The 26,386-nt window shown below is 42.5% G+C and overlaps 1 protein-coding gene across 6 annotated transcripts in view; it reads left to right on the plus strand.

The window, feature by feature from the left end:
* Positions 1-26,386, plus strand: part of ASAP1 (ArfGAP with SH3 domain, ankyrin repeat and PH domain 1) — a 219,472-nt gene that overhangs the window by 160,095 nt on the left and 32,991 nt on the right. For 4 of the 6 annotated variants that reach the window (XM_060243208.1, XM_060243205.1, XM_060243209.1 and 1 more), the window contains 7 exons: positions 228-328; positions 3,635-3,704; positions 13,851-13,895; positions 18,330-18,417; positions 19,032-19,080; positions 25,249-25,412; positions 25,960-26,093. In XM_060243208.1, the coding sequence (XP_060099191.1) occupies positions 228-328; positions 3,635-3,704; positions 13,851-13,895; positions 18,330-18,417; positions 19,032-19,080; positions 25,249-25,412; positions 25,960-26,093 (651 nt within the window). The remainder of the gene's footprint in view (positions 1-227; positions 329-3,634; positions 3,705-13,850; positions 13,896-18,329; positions 18,418-19,031; positions 19,081-25,248; positions 25,413-25,959; positions 26,094-26,386) is intronic. The other 2 variants (XM_060243206.1, XM_060243210.1) reach the window with 1 other exon arrangement.

The raw sequence follows: 26,386 nt of genomic DNA on the forward strand, positions 1-26,386 counted from the left end.
CTTTACTTGTTTATTGACTATTTTCCCAAAATTCTGTCATTTTTTTTTTTACTTCATTATTCCATAATTCTCATTTAAAGCCTTCATCATCTTCTCAAAATATGCCTTAATTTTTTTACTGCTCAAAAAGATTCATATAATGAGTTGGGAGCATTATGCAAAACAGCGTCTTCTAAAAATGGTTAGTAAAAGGAAAAAAAAATGTTTGTTTCTTTCATTGTTTCTAGGATTCGCAGAGTAGGCAAGGAGGCTACAGCATGCACCAGCTTCAGGGAAATAAGGAATATGGCAGTGAGAAGAAAGGGTATCTTTTAAAGAAAAGTGATGGGTACGTACTCTAGAAAAACTATAATAATAAGCAAGGAATTACCTCTTACTATTAAACAGGTGATGAATTTGTTTCATGTCACAGATCCATCTTGCAGAGCATTCTAATTTAGCTCATAAGATCTTTCACAATTCTGTTACATTGAAAACCTAGTAAGAAGCCGTGTTTTGGTGACTGTTTCCAGCATTTGAAGCCAGCATCTTTATAAAAATTCAGTATGTGCATAAATGTAAAATATTCTGTGATAAACTTAACGTTGCTTCCTCAGAGAATTTGTATCTTGCTTTGAGCTAAGTTTTGTATAGGTGTATTTGTGTGTATAAAGTGCCATTAAGTTGCATCTGACTTACGGCGACCCCATAGGGTTTTCAAGGCAAGTGATTAAGCAGAGGCAGTTTGCCATTGCCTCTTTCTGCAGAGTCTTCCTTGGTCTCCCATACAAATACCAACCCTGCTTCCGAGATTTGGTGGGAATATGTTGTGCTTCAAGAAATACAAGAAGAAGATATTGGATTTATATCCCGCCCTCCACTCCAAAGAGTCTCAGAGCGGCTCACAATCTCCTTTACCTTCCTCCCCCACAACAGACACCCTGTGAGGTGGGTGGGGCTGGAGAGGGCTCTCACAGCAGCTGCCCTTTCAAGGACAACCTCTGACAGAGCTATGGCTGACCCAAGGCCATTCCAGCAGGTGCAAGTGGAGGTGTGGGGTATCAAACCCGGTTCTCCCAGATAAGAGTCTGCACACTTAATCACTACTGGAGAAGAAGGTCTATGAGAGCTATGGCTGACCCAAGGCCATTCCAGCAGGTGCAAGTGGAGGAGTGGGGAATCAAACCTGGTTCTCCCAGATAAGAGTCTGCACACTTAATCACTACTGGAGAAGAAGGTCTATGAGAGCTACGGCTGACCCAAGGCCATTCCAGCAGGTGCAAGTGGAGGAGTGGGGAATCAAACCTGGTTCTCCCAGATAAGAGTCTGCACACTTAATCACTACTGGAGAAGAAGGTCTATGAGAGCTATGGCTGACCCAAGGCCATTCCAGCAGGTGCAAGTGGAGGAGTGGGGAATCAAACCTGGTTCTCCCAGATAAGAGTCTGCACACTTAATCACTACTGGAGAAGAAGGTCTATGAGATCTATGGCTGACCCAAGGCCATTCCAGCAGGTACAAGTGGAGGAGTGGGGAATCAAACCTGGTTCTCCCAGATAAGAGTCTGTGCACTTAACCATTACAGGGGAAGAAGGTCTATGAGAGCTACAGCTGACCCAAGGCCATTCCAGCAGCTGCAAGTGGAGGATTGGGGAATCAAACCCGGTTCTCCCAGATAAGAGTCCGCACATTTAACCACTGCACCAAACTGGCTCTCCACTATAGGATACCTGCATACTTATTAGTCTGTGGTTGTTGGACATTGATGTGTTTGTCCACATTTCTGTATCTGTATGGATATATATGAAAGTAATTGATATATCCATAGATAATGATGGATATCTTCAGAAGATTTTATGGCACCATTGGCAATTCTATTCTATTAGGCCATTACGATCTGTGTTCCTATCAAGACTAAGCTTGTGCAATTAAGCTTGTGCTTATAGATGTGTATAAATCTAACTTTAGTCTTTGCTCTGACCTGGATAAGCCTAGGCTAGCCGGATCTCATCAGATCACAGAACCTAAGCAGCGTCAGCCCTGGTCAATGCTCGGATGGGAGACCACCAATGAATACCAGGGTCGTGACATGGAGAAAGGGCAATAGCAAACCACCTCTGAATACTTCTTGCCTTGGAAACCCTACAGAGTCTCTATAGGTTATAAGCCAGCTGCAATTTGATTGGGGGGGGGGGGGCGGAACCTGAGTCCCTTCTTCTGTTTGTCTAAAGATTGCTGTGTTCCTCCACTTGTGTGAACTACCATTGAAAGCAGTAGGACTTCCTTATACATAATTGTATGTGGGATTTTCACTTACATGAATGAAGCGCAGATAAAGCCAAGCTGCAATATTGAAAAAGTGGCACTAGCCGAACGCTTTGTCCTTCAAGAAATACAGTATAGAAAGCTTTGAGTCTAATGACTTTTCTGAAGAAATATAGGGATTTTGAAACATTGAAGAAGAAAATAATACAATTTTCTCCCTTGCAGAGCTTCCCAGTGCACATAAAAAACGTATGTGCAACTATTGCATTTCCTTGGAATGGAATTGCTTTGAAATGAACTGTATAAGAAATGAAGGATAACAGTCTTGATTTCAGCTTAACAGAACAGCTAGATTCAAATCCAGTAGCACCTTAGAGACCAACAAGATTTTGTGGGGATGAGCTTTCACGAATCAAAGCTCATTTTGTCAGTTACCTCAGTATACAACGACATAGAAAACAGACATTACCAAACCAGAAACAATAGAAAACCGAAACCAGATTTATACCTAGTTGAAGTATGTTTATTTTTAGAATTTATACTAGGGATGAGCTGATTCCCACAACTTCCTGTTCCTGTAGTTTCACTCTCACCAGCTTCTAATTCTGTGAAAGTTTGAGCAGCAGAACTTACAGATAAAAGGGTATGCTGTTGTTCCCCATTTCCTGTGTGTCTGCAACTACCTGGAAAACTTTCAATTTAGAAGGTTGTCACTTCAGTGAGTCTGAGATATGGGAATGGTAAGAAAATGTAGAACGACAAAAAGCTGGGGTTTTTGGAACACCAAAAAAAACCCCTTTAAAATGTTTCTTAGTAGGTAGCAAGCTAGTTATTTTCTATATTGCAAAGCACAGGAGTATGTTTTCTAGGATTCATAGGTGTTAGGGTTGTAAAAATGCATAAATTTTATAGGAGGAATGGGATCCCCCAGCATATAAACCCATTCTTAAAACACCTATTGTTCAGATATTGATTTTAAAAAATTCAGGGAGAGGTAAACATTTGGTCACAAAACCCATCCTAATAAAATTCATGTTTGACCCTAATTTATGCCAATCAGCATAAATGTGCTGTTTCTGTAGAACCTGTCATAGAACCAGTGTGTTTAACTTGTTCAGAGGAGATTAACAAACATGACTCCTAACCAATACTCTATGCAGTAGAGTCTTGTGAGCAAAAATTCTACTTCATGAACTACTGGCATTAAAGTTATAAGCTACTGCATAAATTAGTTTGCTGTGGGGCCATTTTTCCTGAGTTAAAGCAAAAATATGTGAGCCAGAGGCCAAAAAAAACCTGAGCTGGCTCACACTAACTCAGTTTAGAGGGAACACTGCTTCTAACTATTGCTTATGAAATATGGCTCATTGTCCCTTTATTTCATGTTTAGGCTAAGAAAAGTATGGCAAAGAAGAAAATGCACTGTCAAAAATGGTATTCTGACCATATCACATGCAACCGTAAGTAGTGTTTCTATTCAAATTGAACATTGCTCACATGTATATAATGAGATGAATATACTGCACTGGCGTGTTTCTCTTACTGAAATCAGCATTATTTAAAGTGTTGGCTGGTACTATGGTGACTTAAAAGTTTTACCACAAGGTATTGGGCACTGTGCAAAGAGACAGAATTATTTGCTTTCTTTGCAGTTTGCCTGGCTGAAATCCCTCTACCCTCCATTTGTCCAAGTATAAAACTTGCCAACCCACTCATTCTTGCTTGGAATAATAAATGGTGTTTTAGTGTTATTTGTCTAGAATCCGGTTGCTAATTCTACCAAAGGAACATACATTGGAAGGGAGGGGTTTTTTTAGAAATAGCACCAGCTTGAGTTATGTGTTGCTCATTGATCCTTAAGTGCAGAAGTTGAAATTGTGTATTCATGAGTACACATCTAACCCTCATTAAGAGTAAAAGTCTTATCAGCTACTATTCTTCAAATCGTTTTCCTTTTTTTTCTGGAGTTGAGAAGGGCTTTGTGTTTTCTTAATACTCTCACTGCCTCAGCCATATCATCAAAATAGGCAAAGAGATAAGCAATAGTTTACATATTTATTTTAATATTTTCTTCTTAATAGAGGGCCCTGAGGTTCATGACAGTGAATTGAAACCATATTTCCACAAATTTTTTTTTTAAAACCACATATCTTAAAACTCCACAATGCCTGCTTTGTAAAACTCTGTCCCTGGAAAAATTCAAGACTGTCAAGGAACCTCAAATGCCCTAAAACCCTCAGTTTTGCAATCTCATTTGAATTTTGAAAGAGAGGGAGAGTTCTTTACATTTGGGGGCAAGCTTTTTCAAAGAGGAAAGGAAAGGTCCCCTGTGGAAGCACCAGTTGTTTCTGACTGGGGTGACGTTGCTTTCACAACGTTTTCATGGCAGACTTTTTACAGGGTGGTTTGCCATTGCCTTCCCCAGTCATCTACGCTTTCCCCTCAGCAAGCTGGGTATTCATTTTACTGACCTCGGAAGAATGGAAGGCTGAGTCAACCTCGAGCCAGCTACCTGAAACCCCAGCTTCCGCCGGGGATCGAACTCAGGTCATGAGCAGAGCTTAGGACTACAGTATTGCAGCTTTAACGCTCTGTGCCACAGGGCTGATATTTCCAAAGAGAGCAGGCTGCAAATGAAAAAGACTACATGTGCCACCACTGTTCCCTCTTATCTACAGTAAAGAATGGAGAGTAGATACTGTTCAGGAGAGTGGTCAGTCTGGTTTCTATAATGAACAGAAGAGAAAGCTTTCCCAAACACTGCAGTCAAATAAGGAACTTCTGAACAAGCCCAGCTGTCTCCTACCACTTATCTCTTCCTCCTTAAATATAGAATATGAACTCTTCTTCTTTGGAGGTTTTTAAACAGAGGCTGGATGGCCATCTGTCTGCAATGCGGATCCTGTGAATTTAGGGGGGGGCGGCATTTGTTAATTCCCTGCATTGTGCAGGGGGTTGGATTAGATGATCCTGAAGATCCCTTCCAACTCCATGATTCTATTATTCTAGTAGTAGATTTTTGTTAAGAGTCTGTGCATGGAGACCAACTTTAAGCACCTACTGTTTTAAAAATTAACTGTCATTAGACTCGGTTACACATCTCCATCTATGGCCACTTTTGGTGGCTATTTAATTAGATATGCTGAATTTACTGGGCTGTTTGGCACAATTTGATAAAGCCTTTTAAAAAATTACACAGAAATGGAACTGTGTGCATCTGCTCATTGTCATGTTCATCACACTTTTATCCCACCCTTTCTCCATAGAGTTCAGAGGTCCAGCAGGTTTAATGGAAGAGTCAGGATTTGAACCCAGGTTTCCCAGATGCTAATCCCACACTAACCGCTACAAAATTCTGGCACAGCGCAAGTGGCATAAGCATTTGTTTAAATATTTTCTATAAGTGATGGGGGGCATTGGTGGGATCATTGCTTTTCCTTCTGGGTAACCATTGTGACAGGACAAGAGGATTTGGATCCTTGCATACTCCTTTATAATTGGGGGTTTCTTTTGGACCATGAGATGTTTGGCCTCTGGGAAACAGAAATGGGCTGCCGTGGTGCTTCCCTCTGCTTTTTTCCACTACCATTTATGTCACACTTTTAGTGTCCTAGGCATTTCTCACCAAAATCTTATAACAGCCATATAAAGTAAGGCAGTATCCAAAATGGAACAGCTCCTCTTATATTGTTTGAGGAGAAAGAGATATGCTGAAAAAAGAACAGCCTCTAGGGACATTGCAAAAATCTAGAAAATAAGAAATGGGAAAGTACTGCAGTTGACATGCAAACAGTGTTAGGAGGCTGAAAACGTGGTGGAATTGACAGAAAATAAGATCAGATGGTATTTGTATAAATCTACCAACACATAGAGTCACAGGAAATTGATGCATATGGGACTGTAGTCATAGAGTAAGCGAACAAATACAGTGACTTGTGGTTTCACAGATCTGGCACTTCATGCTTATCTTAAATGTGTGGAGATGATACTGTGATCATAGCAAATAAACTGTGCATATGAAAGAACCCTCATGTGAAAAGTTTAAAGTGCTCATCATGGGGTTCTTGCTCACATGTAATCTTCAAAAGTATCATTTTTTTATCTCCATGAATTCTTTCCCTAACTGCACAGTATTTGGTTTCCTGTACAACCCAATACCTTATGGCAGGGGTGGCCAGCGGTAGCTCTCCAGATGTTTTTGCCTACAACTCCCATCAGCCCCAGCCAGCATGGCCAATGGCTGGGGCTGATGGGAGTTGTAGGCAGAAAAACATCTGGAGAGCTACCGTTGGCCACCCCTGCCTTATGGAGTAATATTTCTTGGGTCTGAAAATCAAGCGATCATAAATTTCATAGACAATGGTTTTTGTTTTCTTGATCATTTAATTGGATAGGTTGGTGAATTTGCCCAACTGAAGGGAAAGTCAGCTAACTTTTGAGTTTATTTTAAAAGTACATAATTTACAGTCAACATTATAAGAAATACTTTTTTGTTGTTTTTGCTTTCACCAGAGGTAGATGGAAGTCTGAGAGCAGTGTTTCACAGTAACTAGGTAAATGTTTTGTTTGCTAGATAACTTTTTAGATGAATCATCCTTTGCTTTCTTTTTAAATAGGGAAATGCATAAGTGTCCTTAGGAATTAGACTACGTGTTCAGAAGTAATATTGATTTTTTTAAAAAAAAAATTGAGTCCAATGGCACCTTTAAGACCAACAAAGTTTTGGTTTTAAAGGTGCCACTGAACTCAAACTTTGTTCTGCTGTTTTAAACCAACACAGCTAACCACCTGAATATTTTGAGTTTCAGTCTATCCTTTCTTCCTCAATTTAATTGTTTCTCAGCGTCATGCAACTCCACTATTAATGAAAGATTTACCCTTCTCTTAGCCATGTTTAGGAGATTAGAACTGCCTCTCAAACTTGGGTGCTACCCTGTTTCCTTTCTCCCGCTTGCATTCTTTCATCTCTCCATCTGCAGCATGAGCAATGGCTAATGTTATGTCCATGGTTAGGTGCAGTGTTCAGCCTCTAGTTTACAGAGGTTGAAATGGTTTTTGCAGAAGTGTAGCCCTGAAAAGAGAAGGAATGGGAAGATTTGATTGTGAGAAATACGCAAGTCCAAGAGGTGGTTCTGACTTCTTAACCATTCTAAAGAGATCGGGAAATACCCTATCTACTCTAAACCATATTAATCTGTGATTATGGATGAGGCATCAGGTTAAGTATTGCAGACTCTAATCTGGAGAACGTGGGTTTCATCTCCCTCTCCTCCCCATGAGGACTGCTGGATGACCCTGGGCTGTTTGCTGTTCTCTCAGAACTCTCTTAGCCCCACCTACCTTATTGTGCTTGTGGGGAGAGGAAGGGAAGGTGATCGTAAGCCATTTTGAGACTCCTTAAGATAGCAAAAAGTGGGGTATAAAAAGCTTTCAGTGTCATCTTTTAGGCTCTTGTGCGCCATGGTTTTTTGATCATGGGTTTGGGCCAAAGATCTGCGTGTGGAATGAGGCTCATTGAATGGGACTTTCTTGTCTTCCCTGACCTTGGCTTCCTGCCATTGAGCTTCCTGAATTTCTGCTTCTGGGTATCAGGAGCCCTCATGCATGAGAATGAAGGGAAGGTTTGCAATAGGGGGAAGGATAAGAACAGAAATTGCCACCTGTTCCTCCTCCAACAGAAGTGCCATTCCACTGACTTAAGTATCATAATGCCAGCAGACAACCTATTTGAATCCAGCCCTATGTCTGAAAAGCATTCACACCTTGAATGTCAACGTTGAGAGATTTTATTCCTGGAGTCATCTGCAAAATAGACATAAAATTTGTGTCTCCTATGGATGCTGTGTAATAATTGAATGAGATTGCTGGACAATGAGGTTGCTGTATGAATTATGATGCAGCATGGACCAAAGCATCATGATAGGTTCTGCTTACTTGCATCTGCCTTGAACTTGACCTGGTGTTGCTGGCGATGTGTGAAAGTTCCAAGTAATTTAATAGTGTATGCTGCAGCATTAGAGGGTTTTTTGGAAATAAAGCCTGAATGACCCATTAACTTATAATTGTTATTATTGCCAAAGAGAGACAATTGTACAGTGAATGAAAATTCTGGCTATTATAGTTCTACATTTGTAATGCAAAGCTGTGGAAACCAGAGATGCTTTTAAAACTTTTGTGTAAAAACAACGTTCTGTTGTGATACCTAACAAGAATTCCTATTGCAAGGCTTTGTGTTTTGCTCTAAGTATCTGTAACTAGAGATGGGCATGACCCCAAACATTCTGGTTTATTTCAAGGTTCGGGGCAGTTCCTGATCTGAACCGAAAATGTCTGAACCACCTGGCCAGTTCAGATCCCCCTTTCTCCCAGCTGTGGCCAAGAGAAAGGGAAGATCACCTGAGGGGGAAGTGAAGCAAACATTTTAATGGCACGTAGCCATTTGAACCTAACTGCTGATGGGCTGACCCTCTGACCACGCTGTTAAGTTGAAATGGCTAGCATCCTCTTTAGCAGCCTTTCGCTTCTCCCCACTTTGAAGCAGAAGGAAGCATACAGAGTGCTGAAATGGCTGGCGGCCATTTAAACGCAACAGCATGGCGGGTCCACCTGTCAGCTGTTAAGTTTCAATGGCTGTGAGCCATTCAACCCATCAGTTTCACTCCGTTCCCACTTCAAAGCAGGGGGGGGGGAGCTGTACAGAGAGCAGAAATGGCTGGTAGCACAGTGGGTCCACTCATCAGCTGTTAGGTTTAAATGGCTGGCAGCTGTTAGACCTGCCCATTTTGCCCCACTCCCCGCTTTGAAGTGGGAGGAAGTGAAACAGAGAGCTGAAATGGCCGGGAGCCATTTTTGCCTAACAGCAAAACTGGGGTGCCTGCCCGCTGTTAGGCTGATACAGCTGGCAGCTATTTAAACCTAACGGTTGACCTCAGCTGTTGGGTCTAAGTGGCCTGCTGTGAAACCAGACAAAAGTCCAGGAAATGTTCAGGGAAGGCGCCTTCCCCAAACATCGTTTTAGGGGGCTTTGAACTGGGCCGAGCTCAACCTGAATTTTGAACCGGTTTGTGCCCATCCCTATCTGTAACTTTTGTGTGGCGTTCAGAAACTATAATAGATTTTTTAACAAATCCCTTAAACTAAGGAGACTTGTGTTAAGAAGATGGATGAGCTGAGCCAAAAAGGTCCCTTGGTCATTTTTCAGTAGAAAGTGACACGCGAGCCTTGCCTCTCTTCCCCTCCTTGTGTGTGAAATGTCACTTAGATGCATACTTTAACCCTACTGCTCTCTGTGTGAGCGGCATGAATGTTAATATCTCATCCTTTCAGTCTTACATAACTACTTGACTTTCATGAGTCAAATTGAAATATAAAAAGAAATGCAAAAAAGAGATGTTAAATCTGATGAAATCTGGCAAGTGTAGAGGCTGGAAGGAGAATTTAAAAAATTGTATCAAGGCTTTTAAGGGATATAAAAATAGCAAATGGTCATTTAAATGTCAAAGCAGGAAAATGTCATTCTTTCACCATGCAGAGGTTTTTGTTTTCTTTGCTGTTTAAGCATTTAAACCATACTGCAAAAATGTTTTTTTGAGATTATAAACCATACTTCACACAATACACATTGTTTTAGCTCATGTCTCATTTCTGCTACTTTGTTCTCTCCAGCACAACTCGGTGTTTTTTACTTTTTTTTTTTTTTGGCAGTCATTCCTTTCTTGAGTATGTGACCAGCTGTGATGGTATTTGGGCAAGTTGTGAATGTTTATGAACTGAATGTTGTTGCTCCAAAGAAGCAGAGACTAAACTGGTCTGGCTGACGTGGACTGAATCTTGTATTCACTTGATGGGGTTGTATGTTCATTTGTGCTCTGTGTGGAATGACATTTCTGCTTTACTGCTGACTCTTGCAATAACACAAAGGCTTTGGTTTTGTTTTAAAGAAAAACACCTTTCTTTCTTCCATTGTTTCTCAATTAAATTGTAGGTAACTATGCTGGACCCATGGAACTAATCCAAAAATAGTAGTGTCATAACTTTTTCTTAAGACACCTCATGGTCTCAAGTTGAGGAAAGCTACACACATGAAACTTGGGGCTCTGCCATTTTTTCCTGCCCTCCAGCCATACTGATAGAACATTCTGGGGACAAAAAGCTTGCAACTTACTTTGTTAAAACCTTGATTTAGCCAGTGTAGTACAGGGTGATTGTGAGAATAAATTGGAAGAGGGGAGAACAATGTTAGTCACGTTTGGTCCCCATTGGAGAGAAAGGCGAGGTAAAATGAAGTAAATAATGATAAAATCTCCTTGTCCATCTGGTGAAGTGGCCTGTAGAAATCTTATATTGCAATGCATTTGTTAGGTTTTAATGTATTGCAGGGCCATTAGGGTTTGTAGAATCTTTCGGGCTCAAGTGCCGTGTTCTACTGGAGAAAGTTTTCCTTCCAGACATTTCGTTCTCAGCTGCGGAGAACATCCTCAGTGGCATTGCAGCCAGAGCAACTGAGGATGTTCTCCGCAGCTGAGAATGAAACGTCTGGAAGGAAAACTTTCTCCAGTAGAACATGGCACTTGAGCCCGAAAGATTCTACAAACCCTAATGATGTTACCAGCTGTGAAAACCTGAAATCTTTGATATTGCAGGGCCCTTTCTCATTTGGGGGTGCACATTGTAACACCAGTCTTTTCTGATATGTGTACTGCTTGTTGCCTTTTTTTAAAAAAAAGAATATTGGAAGTGACCTGAATTAATATATGAATATGCACATTTTTGCCCACAGCCCCTAAATGTGTGAGATTGGAAGTCTTCAGATGACCATAGAGCCAGTGTCCTTGCAGTGGTTAGAGTGTGGGATTTAGGATCTGAGAGAACTAGGTTCAGATCAGCCATGAAGCTTGCTGGGTCAGTCCCCAACTCTTATTCTTGCCTACTTCACAAGGCAGTTGTGAGGATTAAATTAGGAAGGGGGGAAAAAACCACATACACCGTTCTGAGCTTGTTAGAGGAAGTATGGGATCAAATTGTATTAGATAATGGAAGCTACTTGTTCTGACTGCTTCTGCAGTCACTAGATAGCAACAAGGAAGTCATTGCTCTGTTCAGAGCTCTTGAGTGAACTTTTTAATGACCCCAATGCATCCTAGTGCAAAGATGAAGGAAAAACTCATCACTTGGTTTTGTGCATAATGTAATTTATAACTGTATTACCAGAGAATTATTTCTGTGCTGAAAACAAATGAGTGTTAAAAGGTCAAGGTAGTCCCCTGTGCAAGCGCCAGTCGTTTCCGACTCTGGGTTGCCATCGCATCATGATGATTTCACAGCACTTTTTTTATCTCATGGTTTGCCATTGTGCCTTCCCCAGTCATCTACACTTTACTCCCAGCAAGCTGGGTTCTCATTTTACTGACCTCAGAAGGATGGAAGGCTGAGTCAACCTTGAGCTGGCTACCTGAACCCAGCTTTCGTCAGGATCGAACTCAGGTCGTGAGCAGAGCCTGGACTGCAGTACTGCAGCTTACCACTCTGCACCATGGTGCACTGATGACCTGCTCTGACACTTGCACAAATCGAAGGATTTCCCCTCAGTTTTCTTTTGAAAACACTAAATGCTGATCAGTTTGTTCTTCTGAAATGTAACATTTTTGTACTGATTTTAATTCTCTATTGATACAGACCTGATACAGCTAAGATCTGTCTTACAGATAATAATAATAGCTGTCTAAAGGACTGAAAGCTGAAATACAATTACATTTGCCATGTGTCAGGACACAGGTGCCCAACCCAAATTAGTGAGGACTGCCTTTTAAAAATGTCTTTGTCCCTCCGCCCAGCTCCAAACACTGTGAAGAGGGAAGGGGCAAATAACTTCTTCTCCTGGCAAAAATGACACTGGAGGAAAGGATGAAGACTTTCCCTCCACCTTGCAGAATTTGGAGATCTGCAGGGTAACAAACAGGCGTAGGATTCTAGCAGGAGCTCCTTTGCATATTAGGCCACACACCCCTGATGTAGCCAATCCTCCAAGAGCTTACAAAAAAAAAGCCTTGTAAGCTCTTGGAGGATTGGCTACATTGGGGTGCGGCCTAATTTGCAAAGGAGCTCCTGCTAGAATTCTACCCCTGGCAACAAATATATATATGAATACATCTGCTCTAACGTTTAGCTGCCATTCAAGTCGGAAGCCTGTAAGACTCAAGTCGGAAGCCTGTAAGACTTTATCTGTTGCTTTTCTTTTTCTCCAAAGGAATGCCATGGGATTGCTAATTTAATCAAAGGAGCTGTGTTGGGAGATCAGGTGTTTAACTCTTTTCTCTCATGACATTTTCCTGATCTAAATTGCTCCCTCAGCTGCTGTTAGCCCCATGGGTCAAGGGGCCGTACCTGTACAGCTGTCGGGGGGGGGGTCCCAAGTGTGCCGTATAATTGAGTTTGAATTGAATATATGAGCTACTGAGAAAGGCAGCAGTTCCAGCTACATTCAGCCATTGTTGATTTTTATGGTTTAATATTGTAGTAGCTACTTTTAGAAGAATTTGATTAAGCTGCAAGGAGGTTGACATAGTGCACATTTTATCATTTTGTAGTGATGAGATTCCCGAAGCTTCCTTGTTGACGGCTCAGTCTCTTAGCTGCTAAGTTGCACAAATGGAGAGTGGTCAGGCCAGGCCTTGGATTCAGCAGGAGCTCACAGGAATGCAGCTCCTGAACCTTTCCGATGCCCCCCTCCTCCTCTCCATCTACTTTGTCCATTGAACAGTAGGTGCAGCTGCATAACAATCCCTGGATTAGGAGAGTGGGCAGCCAGCCAGCCTGCCACCAGGAGCTTTGCCACACCCCCAGCAGCCCTGGAGAAACCCACATCACCCTTTCTCCACTTCTTATGTGATTTTGGGCAGCGGGTGGCTTGCTGGCCTTTTGAGTGGGGGGGGGGGCGGCCCCAGGAGAGCCCCAGGCAAGTGAGTCCTGCTTGGACTGGCTGAATCTCTAGCCAGCCCAAGCAGTCCTTGCTGGCCAAGGGCTCTCCTTTCTTGCATCGGGTTGCTTTTGGCTGGGGAGGGAGCACTATATACTAATGAGCTCCGCCACCTATTTTTCTACAAAATGACCCCTGGGTTAGGCTAAAATCACGAGTTTTGGCTGGTGCTGGTCTTCCCTCTAATGTGAATTTTAGCTCTGTCTTAACAAGAGAGCAGGTGGATGGATTCCGTTGTCCAGTCACCTCTGTTAAATGACTGCTGACATAAGAGAGGAGGTGATTCACAAAAAAGTGGAATGCAAACCAGCAGTTCCCCTCTTCACAAGAGTGTGTGGATTGTGTTCTTGATGATAATACTCACCTCTGCTGGGAAGCATAAAAGAGCACCCAAATGAGGATGTTCTTGTTGCAGGGGTGCAAACTGTTTCACAAAAAAAGTACTCTCCCCCACCCCCTTGGCTCTGCTGTACTGTTAATAGTTAAAATGGTGAATTAGAAGCCAACATGGACTTGTAAGTACTCGATTATGCCACACTGCTCTGATTCCCTCTGTGGCACAGTTTTATGCAGCGTAATATTGTGACATCATAAGTCAATTTGACCCAGTCTAACACGACCTTTTCTTTAGCCCCCGGAAGTATCGGAGAAAAAGAGATTTGTAAAAATACCTCAGGTTAGTTTTGTATGTGATGTTTTAAGTGTGGAAACTCCAGTGTCCTTGCTCTCTGTCAGTGCACATCTGTTATTTCTATTTTCTTTGGACTTGTCTAGTGGTTGGGAATTGATTCAAATATCTGTAGAGACTGGGGTGTGCCATTTTTTTTTTAAATTATACTATTTGGATCTATTTGACCTGGAAAAAATCCTGTATCCCAATTCTTGTATGCTATTAAGATCAGGAATTTTTCAGAAATCCCAATTTTTTTCCAGATCCAATAGGCCTGAGAAGAAAAACACCGGTAAAAAATATCCAGCCAAATCCTGGGTCTTGCTTGGCTTCTCCTGCAGTGAAGTTTAAACTGTGCTGCAGGATAAGCTGGCCCAGGGCCGGATAAACAATTAGACCAAGTAGGCACTGGCCTATGGGCCCCCACACCTTGAGGGACCCTGTGCCAGCTCCCCCCACCCTGGGTTTCCCCCCTGCTTGCAGCCCTCAGAGCCTGCACATGCAGCCAGCAACTGAGCTGCTCTTTGCTCAACTTGCCTGGTGCGTCGTCTGCTGCTGGTGGTGTTGCCAAGTTTGCCTCTCTGCCTCTCCCCTCCAGCTTTGTTAAAGGGGCTTCTGAGAAGTTACTTGCAGGCTGCAGGGTGGGCTGTGGGTGTCAGGGTAGGCTCTCCGACTCTGAGATAAATTTGCAAAGGGGTCCCCAAGATTTTGACTGCCTAGGGGCCTCCACAGGGTTTAATCCGGCACTGAGCTGTCCCCAAGATCTGCATGCCACAGGGAAATCTCTCCTTGCCACATATAGACCTTGCTGGGATAGCTTCCCTCGCAGTGCGGTTTAAGCCATGTTGCAGGAGAAACTGGCTCCAGGATCTGTGTGTCGTGGGGAGATCTCTCCCTGCTGCACACAGACCTGGCTGAGATGGCTTTTCCTGCAGTGCAGTTTGAGAAGGTGGCCGCAGGGTCTGCATGCCACGGAAAGGTCTGTCCCCGCCACACGCAGATCCTGACTGGGATGGCTTCTTCTGCAGCATGATTTAAATCACACTGAAGGAGAAGCTGGCCCCAGCATCTCCTGTGCCATGGTTAGCAAATTGCTCCCTGTGGCACAGCAACTTCTGAGGCTTGCTTCTCCTGGAGCCCAGTTTAAACTAGGCTGCACGAGAAGCCAGCCCTAAGCCGAGCCATCAGGACATTCTGCGCCCTCTGCACAGTTGATCCTCAGGCTGCCTTCTGCAGTCCCTTCAAAACTTTAAAAGGACTGCAATAGAAGCCCAACAAACAACTGAGAGGTTGGAGCAATCCATGCACAGAAGGCGGTCTTCGGATGCAGCTTGCTTTTCTTTTTTTCTGCCGTCAGTAGCTTGCATAAATAGATTGCATGAGGGAAGTCATCACTCCACAAGCAAAAAATCTGTTTCTGTATGCAGAAGTAGTACTTTGGTCTTTTGCCCATGAAGTCAGTTAAAAACAATGGCTATGTATTAAAGGGACACTGCGATCTTTACAGAACCTGGACATCACTGTAGACAGGATGTGATACTGTAGTCACACCTTGATTCTAAGTAATGTGAACATGTGTTGTTGAAGTCTGTGGTTACTTCAGGCAAATCTGGCATAGGGGAGCCAGATTTCCAAAAGTCAGTCCTAGACAGGGCACAAATAAATGCTTGCCTTTACAGTGTTAGATGATGAAATTGGCAATGTCTTTTTTGTAAAAGTGTATATTGTCAACAGATAAACATTTGGGGGAATAGATTTTCACTTTGAAATAGCTGGGGGTGGACAAATTAATCTATATGGTGGATTCAAATATTTAATTTTATGGGAAAGCAAAATCAAATCCAGTCCGTAAATGTTCTAGAAAACTAGTGGATTGAATGTCCTTTGTATTACATTAAAGGAAGAACAGGAGAACTCTGTTCTTCTTACCTAATGCATGTTTTAGAAGATAGGACATTTTTAGGCATGTCTGCATTTGTAGAGGTTCTGTACTGATATGGCCATGGAGGTCCAAAATTCTGAACTCGACTTTCTCTTATGAGACTGCAAATGAGAACACCAGATATTTTATGCTATTCATATGATTGAACGATTAACAATGCATAAATTGTATGAATTTGTTGCCGAGTTCTTTCAGTAGAGTTTGGGAGAGGTGGAGTAAAGCCTAAGTTAAGTGAGCTACTTCAAGGGAAGGTATGAAGCTAGAGAACAGGATTATAGGCCTCATCAAACTACCTTTGATATCTGAACCTTTAGTAGATACTGCCCATATAAACTATTCCCGAATCTGATAAACATCTTCCGTTATATTGTATGCTAATTTACTGCTCAGTCTCTGCCTATATGTAAAGGTAGTCCGCTGTGCAAGCACCAGTCGTTTCTGACTCTAAGGTGACGTTGCTTTCACAACGTTTTCATGGCAGATTTTTTACATGGTGGTTTGCCATTGCCTTCCCCAGTCATCTACACTTTCCCCGCAGCAAGCTGGGTACTCATTTGACCGACCTCGGAAGGATGGAAGGTTGAGTCAACCTTGAGCCGGCTACCTGAACCCAGCTTCCGCCGGAATCTTAATTCAGGTCATGAGCAGAGCTTCGGACTGTAGTACTGCAGCTTTACCACTCTGCGCCACGGGGCTCTTCTGCCTATATGTATGGACTGTTAAATTCTGTTTCATGGTATCTGAGGAAGTGTGCATGCACACTGAACCTCATACCTTGAGTAAAACTTGGTTGGTATTGAAAGTGCCACTGGACTCAAACGTTGTTCTATTGCTTCCTTGTGTTCAAGCTGTCAGTCTCTCAAACCATGACCATGTTAGGTGAAAGTTTGAGTCTAATGGCACCTTTAAAAACAACAAATTTTAACTCTGGGTATAACCTTTTGTATGCATGCGCACTTAATCCAACTGATGGTGTTCCTGCACATGAAAGCTTATACCCAGAATTAAACTTTGTTGGCCTTAAAGGTTCTGTTTGCTCTGTTGCTTCGGAACAACGCAGCTCCCCACTTGAATCTCTAACCACGTTTAGGTACGTAATTTTCTTGATAATCTGAAAATACCACCAAACAATTCAGGGGCTTACCTATAAACATATGTCAGAGTACCGATAGCTATCCCCCCCCCCGCTTTAAGGAAAAGATGTTTGTGAGGGGGGCCATTTGGAGTGAGTAGCAGTTGTTCTCGTCCTCTGTTCTAGCTTTGCCGAAGGAGTTTTCTCATTAAAGACAGGCATCATTGACAGTTGGGTGATTCTTCCCCTTGGAGCAGGAAGCAGCGGCAACTTGTAGCTTCTTGTCTCCATGCTGGAAGGTATCCTCCTCTTCCTTGGACAGGAAAGCAGGGGCTTGTTAGAGAGCTCTGCCGAGACTTCCTCTTGTTTTCACTGGAATGGACATGATGTGTGTGTGGGGGGGGGGGGGAGCTGTCAGTGTTTGTTTACAGGCATCCGTGCATCATGTACTTAGGGACTTGTCAGAAGCTCCCTGAGATGTATACTGGAGTATTTCTAAAGAATAACAATGCTGCAAATGATAACCAATAGGTTGCCTAGCACTTTGAATCACAATAAGTTTTCTTTTAGAGAAACTCATCTTCCCAAGCATTTTACTAAGTGAACAAAAAGTACAGTTGTTCTGCCTCATAATAAGGGGCACGCAAGCTTTGGGTCTATAAGGAATTGTTGGAGGGGAGAAATACTCCACACCCAAAATATTCCTCTTCATAAAGTATAAGTTCTCAAGAGCCTAAAAGCAGGCCATCCCCCCCCCTCCCCCATCTTCCTTTAATTGACTCTTAAGTGTTTTCAATGTTCTGTGTTTCTTGGAACATGTTCAGTCCTCCTGAGGTCCTATTTTTGTTTCATTTTCCCTTTCTGTTGATTACTTTATAAATTAACACGGACAGCTTTAAGAGGGGGTTGGATAAACATGGAGCAGAGGTCCATCAGTGGCTATTAGCCAAAGGGTAGATGGAACTCTCTGTCTGGGGCAGTGATGCACTGTATTATTGATGCTTGGGAGGGGCACAGTGGGAGGGCTTCTGGTGTCCTGGCCCCACTAGTGGACCTCCTGATGGCACCTGGGTTTTTTGTCCACTGTGTAACACAGAGTGTTGGACTGGATGGGCCATTGTCCTGATCCAACATGGCTTCTCTTATGTTCTTGTGTTCTCAACACTTCTTGGGATTCCAGGGGAGAACCCTAAGTATGTAGAATCCCCTGCCGTACCTGTGGGGTTGCCTGATTGTGCTGCTTCTATCATTATTATAGGGAGCTGGTCACATTTTTATAGGGAACTGTTGATAATATCAACCTGTAGATAAATTGATTCACGGAGTGGGAACAGAAAAATTGCAATAGTGGAAGGAAACAGACACCTGTGATGTATTGTCTGAGAATCGATAGTGCTATAAGTAAAATTAATTTTCCTTTTTTTAGTCAAACAGGCAGCCTGCTAAACTGAATCTACTAACTTGCCAGGTCAAACCAAACGCTGAAGATAAGAAATCATTTGACCTGATATCACGTATGTTGTATTTTAAAGTTTTTAGCATTTTATTGAATGCAGATAGTGGATTGATCTTCTAAAGATTAGTAAGAAGTGGGCATTAAGACCTTGCATGCTAGTGGCAGGAGCTGATATCCTGTGCTTGCTAAGCATAGGGTAAATGTGGAGAAGAGACCCCCCTCTCAAAGGTGCAAACAGCATGGCGGTTGCACCAAAGACCATAGCAACCATGCTGCAAACCATCAAGCATGAAGCAATATGCCATTGGTCTTAAAGGTGCTACTGGAATTCAACTTTTTTCTACACTGAAATATGTTAGCATATCTTTGGTATACATCAGCCTAGGGAGTCTTGCTGAGAGGGTTTAGGTTGTTGGGATGATAAGCCTAAATCACATATTTACTTTGTGATCATCCTTGCTAGATATTTTTATAAGCAACTTTAGCATCATCCATTCTTGATGCAATTAAAACACTTCCTGCTAAAAGTAGATATTTGGTGGCTTTTCTGATTCATTTCAACATAGGTTTACAGTTAAATATTTTTAGTAATCAAAGTTTTGAAACCTTTAAAACAATATGAAATCTATTACACGTGTTCAGTATTTTGAAGATCATGTTTTTGTATTCCAGATAACAGAACATACCACTTTCAAGCAGAGGATGAGCAAGACTACGTAGCGTAAGAGTGTTTTAATACTTGTGCTGCTTTTGAAACTAGTTTTTGGGTGGGGCCGCTTTGCATGTTGTTAATAGGGATGCTCAAACTCCTGTGGATTTGGATTGCCTCATAATCATCAAGTGCAAATATTTCAATTTAATTTTAATTTAATTTTTTTTTATTTATACCCCGCCCTGTCCCACAAACGGACTCTGAGTGGCTTACAACATTACAAAAAACCTTACAAAACATCAAACAGTTTGGTGTAGTGGTTAAGTGTGCGGACTCTTATCTGGGAGAACCGGGTTTGATTCCCCACTCCTCCACTTGCACCTGCTAGCATGACCTTGGGTCAGCCATAGCTCTGGCAGAAGCTGTCCTTGAATGGGCAGCTGCTGTGAGAGCCCTCTCCAGCTCCACCCACCTCACAGGGTGTCTGTTGTGGGGAAGGAAAGTAAAGGAGATTGTGAGCCGCTCTGAGACTCTTCGGAGTGGAGGGTGGGATATAAATCCAATATCATCTTCTTCTAAACAAACTACATCCAAGCTAAATAATGTCATAATTACAGAATTAACAGAAACCATGATCCACATCATTGGCAACAAATCATAAACCACATATAGGTGGGTAGTGTTCAGCATAACATAAACACCTAGATGGTAAAGGTGCTGGGGGAAGCAATGATTTCAGGGAACACCCGCTGGCAGAAGAGCTCCGTCTTACAGGCCCTGCGAAACTTAGATAACTATGTCAGTGATTTATCAGCTGATCAGCAAGCCATTCATGGGGGTGGGGTAGCCACACAACCACTCCTGCACACAGCCTTTCGAGCATGCGTGTTGTCTCTTGCATCCCAATTTTGTTGTTTCCTCTGCAAGCATGTTTACATCTGTCTTCCAAAACGAATTAGTTATAAAGTAGAGTCTAACCTTTATTGTTCTCATTCATGAATCCCGGGTATAGCCAGCCAGGATGGTTTTATTGCTTACAGCTCAGGTGTTCTGCAGAGGAGCTAAGCATAGCAATTACCATAAAACAAGGAATGGGTTTAGAAGAACAAGGGAATTAATTAATATAGTCTCTGCAGGGAGAGTGGGATAGGTTCTTCAACTGGTTAAAGATGGACTAGGGGGCAAAAACACCCTGGAAAGATCCCACCCACCCCTCAGCCACAATCCCGTCTTCTTTAGTTTGAAGGACACAGGACACCAACCCCTCCAACTGTTACATAATACCACCCAGTTAGCCTTCTATGTCAACTTTGTATTTTTTTTCTTTTCTGTACATAATATTAATAAACTTTTCTAATAAAAGCTGCACACTGAAAATGCACTCATACTTTCTGGAAAAGTTCGCAAGAAAAATACGAAAATGAATCGAATATGGTGTCTGCAAGTAGGCTGAGGATGCAGTCCTCCTTCCTGGGAGCAGAGTTGCTTAGCGGGTTGTCTGGGAGCTAAAACAACCCTGGAAAAGAACTCCTTTCAATCCCAGTGTTTTTGCCTGCATGCATTACCGCTTTCCTGTTTTCTTGCCCAGTTGCAGCCTCCCATTCCTCTCGGAGCGCTGGTCCAGCGGGTCTGCCAATTTTCAGAAGTCTTTTCAGATATTGGATTTATATTGAATCCTGGATTTATATCCCACCCCATACTCAGTCTCAGAGCAGTCACAATATCCTTTTTACCTCTTCGCCCCCAACAGACACCCTGTGAGGTTCCTGGGGCTGAGAGAGCTCTCACGGAAGCTGCCCTTTCAAGGACAATTCCTACAAGAGCTATGGATGACCCAGGGCCATTCCAGCAGCTGCAAGTGAAGCAGTGGTAAACTGCCTCCAGAAGGAGGAGAGCATCAAAAAGTGATAACAACACTGCTTTGCATTGTGGCTGATTTTGATGTGTTTGTGTAAGAACATAAGAAGAGCCCTGCTGCCAGAGGTCCATCTAGTCCAGCATCCTTTATTGCACAGTGGCAATCCAGTTCCGCTGGTGGGCCACCAATAGGGCATCAGAGCTGAGACCGTCCCCTGATGTTGCCTCCTCGCTCTTGTGATTCAAAGATTGACTATCTCTGAACATGGAGGTTGCCGAAGTCACTATGGCTAGTAGCCATTGATAGGCTTATTCTTCATGAATCTTTCTCATCCGCTTGTAAAGTTGTCTATGCTTGTGGCCATTATAAGGACATAAGAAGAGCCCTGCTGGCTCAGACCAGTTTTATATAGTGGCTAAGCACATGGACTTACGAGCAGGAACCGGGTTTGATTCTCCACTCCTCCACGTGCGTCTGCTGAAATGACTGGTTCAGCCATAACTCTTTCAGAGCTGTTCTGCTCAAGAGCAGCTCTTGGAGAGCTCTCAAAGCCCCACCTACCTCACAGGGTGTCTTTTGTGGGAAGGGTATCTAATACCCTTTTAAAGCTGTTTATTCCACATTTTATTTTAGCCACTCTCAGTGTAAAGTAGTATTTCCTTTTGTCCATCGTGAACCTGCTGCCCATCGGTTTCAGTGTGAAAATATAACTGAGGTAAACTTATTTGCAAGTGGGAATGCTGAACAGGCGTATGGACTAAGAGCTAGGTTTAGCTGCATCCCCACGGTGGGTGTTTGTCCTTCCATAATCCATGACATTATCCTTAGATAGTGGGTCTTTATTGTTATAGCCATTTCTGTGGATACTGGGAAGGCTAATTTCCTGCTGTTGGAGACAGTGATAAAATATTTTTCTTGATAATAGCCGTGCAAATAGGAACTGATAAAGATTGTTTTGCAGATTTTTCTTTCCCACGTGCCTTTTGTCTGATGTATTAAATCCGTGTATGTAGTTTTGGCTGATGTGAGGAAGCAAACATCTGAGGCCAGAAATAGTGATAGATTGAATGACATAATTTTGCCCTGCAGAATTTAGCACTGGCTACCCAGATTTTGAATGAGAAGTGAATGCCGGAAAAAAAAAATTGTTTCTGAGACGTACCAAATTCTCCTTACACTATTCAATCAGCAGTGTGTTATATAAAACATGAATCATGGAGCTCAAACATATTTGCAGTAGATCATTTTTATTTTTTCTTGTTAAATAGACCAAAATCATGTTCTTTCTTGGCCTAATGTGAAATGAATCATGCCGCCTCTTGTGATTTGTAGGCATAATTTGATCGGCAATTCAGTTCTGGGAGGAGAATTTCTGCCCACTTATCAAAGTTTTATCCATCTAATATTTATATTCCAGCTGTCTGCCATCACAAGGGACACAAAGTCAGCCAAATTAAAACATACAGGATAAAATAACATTTTAAAGCCATTAAAGTTAATGTCCCTCAGAAATGGATCATTAAAACAATTTTTAAAGGGCCAAAATATGTACAACAAAATAAAAAGAGCAATTAGTATGTTGGTCAGGAAGGATGGATCAATAAAGGAACGCCAGACAAAACAAATCTCAGCTGCTGGCAAAAGACGGCACAAGAGGAGAAAACTTTATCTCCTTGGAGAGACAGTTCCAGACGTTTGGTGCCATGACTGAGAAGGCCTTCTCCTGAGTTTTCACCCACCTAAATTCAGAAGACAGGGTTACCTGAAGCAGGGCCTCCAAAGGTGACCGTAATGGCAGGTCAGATTTCTAAGGAAGTAGGTGGTCGTTTGAGTTGGTCCCAAACTTTGAAAATCCATCCCACCCACTTGAATTGTACCCTGAAACAAATTAGAAGCCAGATTGGTTGGCCTCCCTTGTTCTAGAGGCTGTAGAATCTTCCAGAGCAGGTACCTAGAGAATCAGCTTTACATTGAATACCTGGCTGCTATTCATCCCCTTGCCCTTACTCTTCTCTCTTTCAGTTCCTCTCTATAATAGGACATAAAAATGGGACGTAAACAAGGTGGAATGCCTTAGGTGGTTTCCATTCTTTACTCCTTTGCTGCAAAGAGAAAGCCAGTCTTGCAAAACAATTTTGTCCCTTCTAAACTGTTCACTGTCATTACCGGGAGCGGGGGGAGGAGATGCAATAATTTACCTTGCCTGCAGTAAGTCTGTCCATCCTTTGCTCCCTGGCAGGTTTCTGTGTGAGTGGTCTTACACAGGGCTTTTTTTTTTTGTAGCAGAAACTCCTTTGCATATTAGGCCATGCACCTCTGATGTAGCCAGTCCTTCAAGAGCTTACAGTAGGCCCTGTAAGGAGAGCCCTGTAAGCTCTTGGAGGAATAGCTACATCAGGGATGTGTGGCCTAATATGCAACGGAGGTCCTGCTGCAAAAAAAGCCCTGGTCTTACACATTATGACTATGCTTAGCAGAAGGCCTTAGCTGCAGTTCTGTTTTCCTTGGTTCCTGGATTCTGCACAAGCAAGGAGAGATGTGGAATCCATCTGAGCATACAGCTAGGGAGCAGCGCAGTCTAGTGGTAGGAGGGGGAAATGGTCGTTCCTTTTCCTATCAGCTACAGCGCAAGAGAACAAAGTAACGCTGTTCAGCTTCAGTGGCTAGGAATCTGCTGCTAAGAGCATTGTTTAATGCTCTGTCAGTGCTAAATTGGATTTCTTAAGTCTGCGAATAGAACTGCAATGACTGCTATAAATTAACGAAAGCTAATGACACTTTTCCGGTCGTAGAAATTTAAACAAGCATTACAAATCGTTGCAGTGCTGTTTGTTCAAATGCATTTTGTTTCAAGCAATTACTTATAAATTAATCACACAGCATCGTGTATCTCTGTGAGACATTAATGTGGCTTGCAGTGTATCTGATGTATTGGTTGGCAACAAATGGCTATATCACGGTTTTTAACATGTCAGAATCCGCCTCATAAAGTATACTAGCTAAAATGTAGAGATTAAAATAAAACATAAATATATGTTTGCTCGGTGACTAATCAGATTCTTAGTAATAAATCTTAATTGTATCTGCAAACGATATTTTAAGGATTAACTCTCAAACCTTTGGGTACAAAGTGGAAAAAATGTTTTCAGACGCTTTAGTCAGAAGTTGCTATCTACTGACCATTACAATGAAAAAGATTTTGCGGAATAATATTAATCAGGTAATTCCAGGAATGCGTAGCTCTGGCCTGTAATGACCCGAACCACATTGCATTAAGTCTACAACACAGCTGCGTTGTATGTTGAGCTTTCGTGAGTCACTTGAGGCATTTGAAGAAGTGAGCAGTGACTCACGAAAGCTCATGCCTTGCCACAAATTTTGTTAGTCTTTAAGGTGCTAATGGATTCTTGCTCTTTTCTACTGCTACAGGCAGACTAACATGACCACCTGTCTTGATCCAGCTACGTTGGTGGCTCTCGTAATTTCCCTTGAGAGCATTTGTAAAGCCAGTTTGGTGTAGTGGTTAAGTTTGCAGACTCTTATCTGGGAGAACCGGGTTTGATTCCCCACTCCTCCACTTGCACCTGCTAGCATGGCCTTGGGTCAGCCATAGCTCTGGCAGAGGTTGTCCTTGAAAGGGCAGCTGCTGTGAGAGTCCTCTCCAGCCCCACCCACCTCACAGGGTGTCTGTTGTGGGGGAGGAAGGTAAAGGAGATTGTGAGCCGCTCTGAGACTCTTTGGAGTGGAGGGCGGGATATAAATCCAATATCTTCATCTGCCTCACAGGGTGTCTGTTGTGGGGGAGGAAGGTAAAGGAGATTGTGAGCCACTCTGAGACTCTTCGGAGTGGAGGGCAGGATATAAATCCAATATCTTCATCTACCTCACAGGGTGTCTGTTGTGGGGGAGGAAGGTAGAGGAGATTGTGAGCCGCTCTGAGACTCTTTGGAGTGGAGGGCGGGATATAAATCCAATATCATCATCTACCTCACAGGGTGTCTGTTGTGGGGGAGGAAGGTAGAGGAGATTGTGAGCTGCTCTGAGACTCTTCGGAGTGGAGGGCGGGATATAAATCCAATATCTTCATCTACCTCACAGGGTGTCTGTTGTGGGGGAGGAAGGTAGAGGAGATTGTGAGCCGCTCTGAGACTCTTCGGAGTGGAGGGTGGGATATAAATCCAATATCTTCTTCATCTTCTTCTAAAGCTGTAAAATGGACACCATTTCAGGCCCCATTAAGTGCACTGTTTCAAGTCTTTATCATTGGCACACTTCCGCTTGTCCTGCTGCAGCTCCATCGGACACTTGTCTTCCCTAGACTGTGGTATTAGAAAAATAACCTTACATTTAATTTAAAACTTTTTATATTTTTATATTAGATGGATATCCGTATTGACCAATAGCAAAGAAGAAGCTTTAAATATGGCATTCCGTGGAGAGCAAAGTGCGGGCGAAAATAGTTTAGAGGATCTTACAAAAGCCATTATTGATGACATACAGCGATTACCTGGCAACGACGTCTGCTGTGATTGCGGATCACCAGGTATTTATGTACTTTAAATGTGTTATAGGTGACATAATCGCTAAGAGTTTTCACATAGAAATTGAAGTATCTATCAATTCAGTATTGACATAGTAGTTAGAATGCCTTAGTAGGACTGGGGAACGTGGGTTCTAGTCCCCATTCCACCATGAAGTTGAACACACATGGACATACAAATCTTCCTTATACGGAATCAAACCATTGATCCATCAAAATGTCCATATTGTCTGCTCAGACTGGTAATGGCTCTCCAGGGTGTCAAGCGGAGGTCTTTCACATCAGTTAAGGATTTCTTAACTGGAGATGTTGGGGATTGAACCTGGGACCTTCTGCATGCCAAGCAGATGTTCTGCCACTGAGTCACAGTCTCTCCCCAAAGTTCACTGGAAGACCTTGTGTCAGTCACTCTTAACCTCTCCTACCTCACAGGGTTGCTTTGAGGCTAAAATGTAGGTGTGGCAAACCATATACAACTTTGAGTTGGTTGGCAGAGAAAATGCTTTTTAAACATCGCGTGCTTTTTTATCCTCTGCTTTTCTTTGTTCAGATCCAACATGGCTTTCCACAAACCTGGGCATTTTAACCTGTATAGAGTGTTCTGGAATTCACAGAGAAATGGGTGTTCATATTTCTCGAATCCAGTCTTTAGAGCTAGACAAATTAGGAACGTCTGAACTCTTGGTAAGCGATGTTTAAAAACGGCTATCTTTAGAATACTTATATACTAGCTGTTACCACTGATGGTATTAGTAATGTGTTATTTTTTTCTCTCAGCAGGGATCTTGATTCTGTAATAGTCTAAATGTGAAATTATTAGTGACACATTGTGTTTCTTAAGGAAAGGGTGTCTCATATGTCTCTTCTATAGTTCTGTGGGTTGGCCGGTATTATTACATGTTAAACATGAGTTAAGTTTCAAAATAACTTCTTTCAAAAATCCTATACCAAAAGCAAGCTCCTAATGACCCTATCTT

This window comes from Heteronotia binoei, chromosome 7, assembly GCF_032191835.1.
Source record: "Heteronotia binoei isolate CCM8104 ecotype False Entrance Well chromosome 7, APGP_CSIRO_Hbin_v1, whole genome shotgun sequence".
NCBI lineage: Eukaryota > Metazoa > Chordata > Lepidosauria > Squamata > Gekkonidae > Heteronotia > Heteronotia binoei.